Consider the following 8464-nt stretch of genomic DNA (forward strand, 5'->3'; position numbering starts at 1 on the left):
AGTTTCAATGAAGAACATGAACATTGAAAATCTGTATTAATATAGTACCTAGTATTAATATTTGAAACTTTAAACATACTTTTGCAAGAGTTAATTTTATTGTTCTAGTTGTAATTATCTTATACTGGGATGTAAATATGTACCGGTACATATTATTTTAAAATATTGTTTGTTGCAAATTACTGATCTTAAAAAATTGTCCATTACGAGTGTTATTTACATAGCACGTCTTTCCTGATAGTGTTAAGAAAAAAGTGCTTACCTCTGGATCCAACTGTCGCAGTTTCAAACCCAGGAAAGAAGCTGAGCTTCCTATTTCATACAAAATTTATGGCTTATGAAAGCCATTACGACATTTGATTGACACTCAAACACATTTTTCTATGGATTCCATGCAATAAGTGAACATTTGTAACAGGGTACATTTATCATTAATGAATTTACATTGCATCACTTTAACCAAATGATTATAATTATTTTGCAGATCTATAACTGGATTCCTGAGTACTACAATGAGACAAATAGCCTTCCTGATAAAATGCCATCAGATCTCCAGACACACATCAAGAACATACAAAACCCTCATGAAGTAAGATCTTGTTTTCATTACTATCTCTTATTATAGATTTCTCTTCTAGCTGTCACATTGTCTTTCAGAATTACAATTAATTTTAAGTGGAAATAATTATAACAATTCTGAACAGAGTATAAGAACCTAAGAATGCTGGGTTTGCAGTGAAAGATCTGCCCTTGGACAGAACACTATATAATGTATGTATGCTGTTCGTTAGTGATGATGCTGTTAATATGATGTAGGTGCGAACAAATGAACACATACAATTTTACTGATGAAGAAATTTTAATTTCAATTAACAGAAATTACCGTACCGGTACCGGTACTCTTTATTTATAACAGGTACCGGTAACAATCACAAACCTAGCAAAGGATATTGTCTTGGTTTCATTTGAGAAAAATCATTAACTAGTCCGTTTTTTATTTCTTAAGAGTTTATAAATGTGGAGTAAGTTAAGCCTATTTTAATCTTAAAAGTACAATTCTTGTAAATTATCACATACTGCATGGATTTTCGAAAAAGACATAAATAATCAAATTGAGTAGGTAACTAGTAAATTTACTTATTCCACAATCTGCCAACAACTTAGTACCCAATTTTCTCATTCTGAATTTTTAAGCCACATAATTTTTATATTACTGTTAGAATCTGGTCTACTAATATAAATATACATGGTAGTTGATTTAAGTGAATACACAAGCACAAACGACATGTCACCCAGTTTCGGAAGTGTTGGCTTGAGTGTTTCATTTTTGTCTCGGTTTACAACTAGAGAGTATGGATCTAAGATAACAGAAATAATTAATGAAGGGTATGCAATATATTTTCTCTTCATATGAAGCGACATTCTGAAATTAGTCCCAGCACACAACAAATTTTTTTCTACAATTCATTCAAAGCATGTAGTCTACTGTTCTACGTTGAAATCGTAATAGGTAGGCCTACTTGTAATCTATACTAATAATAAATCTGTAGCCGAAATTTTTCTGGTAATTTTCTATTTTTAAAAAATAATTGGTCCTAACATATATAATTAACCGCCCTGAAACCGAAAATCTCTTTTTTGAAATGTTTGTTTGTATGTCTGTCTGTCTGTCTGGATGTTTGTTATCTTTTCACGTGATAATAGCTGAACCGATTTATATGAAAATTGGAATATAAATTAAGTTCGTTGTAACTTAGAATTTAGGCTATATGGCATTCAAAATATTTTATTTAAAAAGGGGGTTATAAGGGGGCTTGAATTAAATAAATCGAAATATCTCCCTTATTATTAATTTTCGTGAAAAATATTACATAACAAACGTTTCTTTAAAAATAATTTCCGATAAGTTTTATTCCATGCAAAATTTTGATAGGACTGATATTTAATGAGATAGATGAGTTTCAAAATTACAATAATAACGCCATCTAAGGCGGTGTAATGAAGTAAAAAAACAAATGACTTCGTCTATAAGGGGCCTTGGACAACAACAATCGAAAGCTATGAAACATAGCCTACAGAGAATGTTTCTGTGTTTGTATGGAGTAATATCGGAAGCTAAATTAACCGATTTGTATAATTAATTATTAATTCACCATTAGAAAGTGTAATTTCTCTAGATGGACATAATGCTATAATGTTATTACAGTAACTTCTGAGTGAAGATAAGATAAGGTAAGATTAAAATAGCTTCTTATGCACAGAAAACTTGATAGGCATTCGTTTCCTGTATTTCCTAAAATAATTTTTATGACCAAATGAGTGGTCTCTGGATCAAAATGATCGCATTTTAATTTCTTTAATACAATTGAAGTAACATAATAAACGATTTATCCTTCTATCAAACACGAATGTTCCCTGGATCAAATGTCCTATTTTAATTCTGTAATTACTTTATATTTATTTCTAACGGGTGCAGCGGAGCGGACGGGTACGGCTAGTAAACTTAATATAAGTGGTGCTTTTTTGTGCCACAAGAGCTATCATTTGCATTGAAAGTTAAAGAGAGGGAGAAAAAGAGACGTAACCTACAGTCTATAGACCGAATAATCCCACTACTGTAATCTGAAGTTTCCTCTATAATGTAGAACTATGCTAATTCTTAATGTACACAGTGTTCCATTCAAACCTCCCACATTTTAATTAATCATTGCTAACAAGGTACACCAAATTATGGAATGCAAGTGGTACTAAAAGAAAGAGAAACTCAAAGAATTTTTATTTAATGAATTTAAAGTTGATTGTTCACTCACTATGTTGCGCCATAATCGCATAAAGCAAAATGGCGACTCTGCAGCAGTGTGCACAATCCATATTCTGATATGCAGAGACAAAATCAATGATTACAGTGCAAAGAAATTACTGGAGAGAATATGGAGGAGAAGCACCTGATGAGAAAACCATTAAGACATGTGTGAGAAGTTTCTGGCGACTGGAAGTGTTAAAAAAACAATCCAGAGATTCTCGTTGACGTGTTTCAGAAGAGAAGGTGAAGAACTTCGATCGGGATATCAGATAAGCCCGCATAAATCAATTCACCAAGCATCCTGGCAGTTCAACGTTTTCCCATCAGGTGCATCTCCTCCATATTCTCTCTGGTGATAAGTGATTATTTTGTCTCTGCATACCAGAATACAGATTGTGCGCACTGCTGCAGAGTCGCCATTTTGCTTTATGTGATTGTGGAGCAACATAGTGAGTGAATAAACAACTTCAAATTTATTAAATAAAAATTCTTTGAGTTTCTTTTAGTATCACTGGCATACCTTGTTAGTAATTATTAATTAAAATGTGGGCGGTGTAAATGGAACACCGTGTATTATATTGATTGTTTAAGTGAATTTTTGTTGATTCCTTGACTTCCTTCATTTTTACAGAAATAGTTGGCAACTCCAACTCTCTATAGATGTTTTGATTCATAATAACGTTATCTCTTACAGTTGAACACTGTGTGGGTGAGCTGTGAAGGAGAGAACCCCGCAGACGTGGAAAACATAGGGCCTATCCAGTACATCCCTCGACGAGGATTCCCTGGTTACTTCTTCCCATTCACAAACAAAGAAGGGTATCTCAGCCCGTTGGTGGCTGTGTGGTTCGAAAGGCCGACCAGTAAGTTCACTTCTTAGCTTTGAACAATACTGGTACTAGATTACTTTTTGTGCTGACAAAAGATAGATCTGTGATATGGTGTAAGTTGGTACAGTACAAATTAAAATTCAATCACAACAAAGCACTGCTCAGTCACGAAGTCAACTGCACGAGGAATAATCTGTTTCTCAAATAATCAAGAATTTCATTTTTGTATGTACCATACATTTGTGTAGTTGGCGAAGGATTCAGACTTTGAAGATGTTGGACAAGATATCCTAACTAAATAGTGCAGCTGCTGATTTCATGGCTAAATTGAAAAGTGTTTCTGGAGTTCGTGAAACATCAAAGCTTTGAGTTCAAGTGACAAGCTCATGTCAGTAGATTTACTGGCATATAAAAGAAGTCATCAGGGACAAAATCCAGCACACTAGCGATGCTGATATAATCTCGGCAGTTGTGAGCGTCATTAAATAAAACATAATTTATTTTTATACATAGATCTGAAAATTTCATTAGAGGTTGTTTTGCTTAAAATTCTGAAAGCATATATATAGATGTTTAGTTTTTATATCATTTTCTCAACATGATAGTTTCAGGTTAAAGCAGAATCAATCCAGATGCCTAGGATTGTATTTTTAATTTCCAATATGTCTTTACCATTGATTTTAATAGGAGTAGAATTTTGATCGCCGCTATTGTTAAATTGTACATAAAAGTCTTACTAACATTCAATTGTAACTTATTTTGCTGAAGCCAGTTTTGGAGGTAGCCATTGCTCTGATTGACTTTACTTACTAACTCATTTTTATCATTAGAACATATTTCTATCATCACCAAACAAAACTGTCTTAGCAAAAGGTAGATCTGGGAGATGATTGATGTATAACAAGAAAAGTACTGGTCCAAGAATTGAGCCCTGCAGAACACCATGTTTCATAGGGGTGGAAGTCGAACATATTGTGTTTATTTCTACAAACTGTTTTCGACTGTCAAGATATGATTTAAACCAATTACCTGCTAGGCCTTTTATACCATACGACTCTAACTTAGCTATTAATAGATCATGGTTTACCATGTCAAAGGCTTTACTGAGGTCTATAAAAAGATCAAGACTGTTTTCTTTCTTATCTTTTTCTTCAAGAGGATTTTCAAAGAAGGAAAAGAGAGCATTGTTTATTGTCTGATTCTTCTGAAAGCCAAATTGAAAGTTTGAACAAAAATTTGCGATTCAAAAAAAGAAACTAGCCTGTTATACATGATTTTTTCTAAGATTTTTTATAATACTGAGAGCAATGATATTGGTCTATAATTTTCCGTGTTTCGTTTGTTACACGTTTTGTAAAGACAGGATGGACTTCTGCTATTTTTAAATATTCTCGAAAGATTCCTGTTGATAAGGAATTGTTACATATATCAGCTAGAGGCACATGTGTACCATGAAATCTAGTGTGTTTCAATTATAAAAAAATCTTATAATATGTGTTTCAAATAATTACAGCAAAATTCTGGTATTGACAGAAGCTCATGTAAATCCGCTGCATGCTGCTTTTTTAATAACACTTTTATCCTACATTTCACGCATTTTTAAGATATTTGACATAACTCAGGATTTTCGAGCTTCTTCGATTATGTGTACCAGTACGTATCTTTATGTAGGTATTTATAAAGGGACATTTCTGGTTTTTCAGTACATGTGCCAAATTCTAGATAAATTTGTCAGGTTTCCCGTATTTGAGGCCTAAAAAATTTGTCCCATATGAATTGTGTTCAGGACACCAATAATCCCGTATTTACGCATGTTATGTTATAAACAGCCAACTGTTTTTTTCTTTTTTCCTTTTATTCCATTTCCTTACTGTTTGTATGGATATCGTATTTTATGCCACTTTTTATTAATATCAATGTAATCTTCATCTTACGATGTTGGATGACGTATATACGTCCGTTGATGTGACATATTAATGATTGAATACTATTATAGTCACAATCATGCCATGGTATGAAAGAAAAATTTCTCAACCTCGAGCGGGAATTGAACATTGCGACTTCCTGTACTCCGGTCAGGCGCTCTACCACTGAGCTATCGAGTTCGTCTCACCCCAAAGGCTCGAAATTCTCCTCTCATACTGGCGACTCTGTTATAGAGTACTGTCCATAGCGTCTGATCTAGTCAGCACTGCTTATGGGTGGAAAGAAACAGGACTATCTAGGATTTGTTTATCTAGGATTTGATTGTTTCTTTCCAACCATAAGCAGTGCTAACTAGATCAGATGCTATGGACAGTACTCTATAACAGAGTCGCCAGTATGAGAGGAGAATTTCGAGCCTTTGGCGTGAGACGAACTCGATAGCCCAGTTGGTAGAGCACCTGACCGGAGTACAGGAAGTCGCAGTTCGATTCCTGTTCGAGGTTGTGAAATTTTTCTTTCATACCATGGCATGATTGTGACTATAATAGTATTCAATTCATTAATATCAATGTCTTTAGAAACGTGACAACAAAGCAAATAAATTTTAACTTCTAGATGATTCTGTTTCATTTAAAAATAATTTTATTCCCAAACAATAGCTGTGCATGATTATTGGTATAGTGATGTTGTTTGATTGTGTGTAGTATGTGTAAAGACGTGAAAAATGTTTGCAGCCGGTGTGTTGATCAACATTGAATGCAAGGCCTGGGCTCACAACATCATCCATGATCGTGCAGAGAGGCGAGGTTCCGTACATTTTGAGTTGATGGTCGACTAACGCGTTTTGCAAGAGGAACTTGGAACTTGAAGATTGAAACTGCCAGAATTTGGGTTGTTGAATGAAGGAGTTGGGGCCGGCAAGCAGGGAAGGACTGAGATCCAAGCACGATGCTCTAGAACTTAAACTCAAATTCGCTAGTACTTACTGTAGTACGGTAAATAATACTCTAGTTTTGAATAGGAGATAAATCAGCTTTTGGGTTGTTGAAAATTTACACTTTGTTTATTGATGTTAACGCTCGACAGAACAGGTATCTTTATGAGAATTCTGACGTTTAAAACATCAGTTTTATATGTTACAGTCACGTTTCTGTCCCACTTTTAGAAATAAATTTTTGCAAGCAGTGAGGTACCATATTTTTCCCTAGGTATATGTATTCACAGATATCATTTCATTTTATACGGTGATTTGTAAATACCATGCCCACTCATAACTTCATATTTATTGCTTCATAAGCAACTGTTTACGAGTTTGTTGATTGTAATATAGTGATGTTATATACAGTATTGAGTTTGTGCTGCCTAAGATAAACAAACGGACTTTGATGACAATTAAATTGTGTCACCTGTGAACTACAGCTAAGTTCATCATTGTTGACTTGTTTTCGGCAATGACGTTTTAGCTGAGTTGATATAAGTTAATGTAGCTAACAAATAAAATAAAGAGATGAAATGAAGATGTTAGAAAAACAAACTGGTGTTGAGGGTTATATTTATGACCCACAAAGTATGATCCTTATTTTAGGGTCGAATATTTCAGTGATGTAAATGCATAGATTATAACGAGATATTTTAAAGAAACACACTGCTGAAGAGGGTAGTGAACACGTGTGTTTGTGAACGCTAAAAACTCACCTAGCAACAGTAAAATGTGTGACAAATCTGTCGCACTCTAAAAGCATACAGCTGTGCATTGCATCCCTTATGCTTTGCTTTAAAAGAGAAGTAAGTATGTTTAATACGTTGTCATGCTCACCCTCCTTCATCGTAAATCATGGTAAAGTCATGGCCTATAATACTTAACCGTTGCAAAGAACAGTACTTGATTCACACACAGTATTATGGGAAAGGGTCAGGACTTACACGTCGAGGGTCCAACAGGGATTGGGCTTGGGCTTCATCTAATAGTCATGTGATCGAAAAAAAAAGTGCACAAGCCATTCATAATTATTTTACATGTCGACTCAATGTTAATATGTTCACCATCATGATAAACAGTACGCACTGTCTAATAGTACAGTTAAAAGATAGTAGATAGTACAAGGAGATAGAATGTTTCACGTGATTAAATAAAAGAAAAGTTGTTACATTGTTTCTTTTATGTAAATTTTAAATATTCATGGATAATATTTAATTCCAATGTTCTATGTCATTAAGATGTATAATTTCTTTTAAGAGAAGCAATAAATGTTCTTTAGAGGAATGTTGTTATTTTATTTTATGTAATGCTGTACTGTACCCATAATATTTTAACGCATTTAAATGTTCTATAGAGGAATTATCTTTTGCTTTCCTCACCAGACCCGAATTTGTTTAATATAAATAATGTTTTTAATAGTCTAACTTTTCTTTAGAGGAATTATATTACGGTATTTTATTTTCCTTGCTAGACCAGAATTTATGTAATACGGTACCCATAATATTTTAACACATTTTAATGTTCTATAGAGGTATTATCTTTTGCTTTCCTCACCAGACCCGAATTTGTGTAATATAAATAATATTTTTAATAGTCTCACTTTTCTTTACAGGAATTATATTATTTTATTTTCCTCGCTAGACTAGAATTTATGTAATGTGTATAGTCTTTCTTTTGAATACCAGTACAGTAGGTACATTTCAGTCTTCTTTATAGGACTGATGTTCTTATGTTTACCTCGCTAGAGCTGAATTATGTAATACTCGTAATATTATTTTGTACTCCAGCATTTTAAACAGTCTCTATTGTTGGTGAAAATCGTGCATAATATGCTACATTATTGTACCAGTGCCGTAATAGTATATTACAATACAAGGTTGGAAAGTGCTTTCTACAAAATCGAGGAAAAGTTTGAAAACCAGCAGA

General features: G+C 33.6%; 1 protein-coding gene across 1 annotated transcript in view; it reads left to right on the forward strand.

Annotated features, from left to right (window-relative positions):
• Positions 1-7822, forward strand: part of LOC138706508 (sodium/potassium-transporting ATPase subunit beta-2-like) — a 117909-nt gene extending 110087 nt beyond the window's left edge. Inside the window, exons 5-7 of the mRNA XM_069835863.1 lie at positions 485-589; positions 3498-3666; positions 6294-7822. Coding sequence (XP_069691964.1) covers positions 485-589; positions 3498-3666; positions 6294-6397 — 378 coding nt within the window. The 3' untranslated portion in view covers positions 6398-7822. The remainder of the gene's footprint in view (positions 1-484; positions 590-3497; positions 3667-6293) is intronic.
• Positions 7823-8464: the final 642 nt, after the last annotated feature.

This window comes from Periplaneta americana, chromosome 9 (genome assembly GCF_040183065.1).
Source record: "Periplaneta americana isolate PAMFEO1 chromosome 9, P.americana_PAMFEO1_priV1, whole genome shotgun sequence".
Lineage (NCBI taxonomy): Eukaryota > Metazoa > Arthropoda > Insecta > Blattodea > Blattidae > Periplaneta > Periplaneta americana.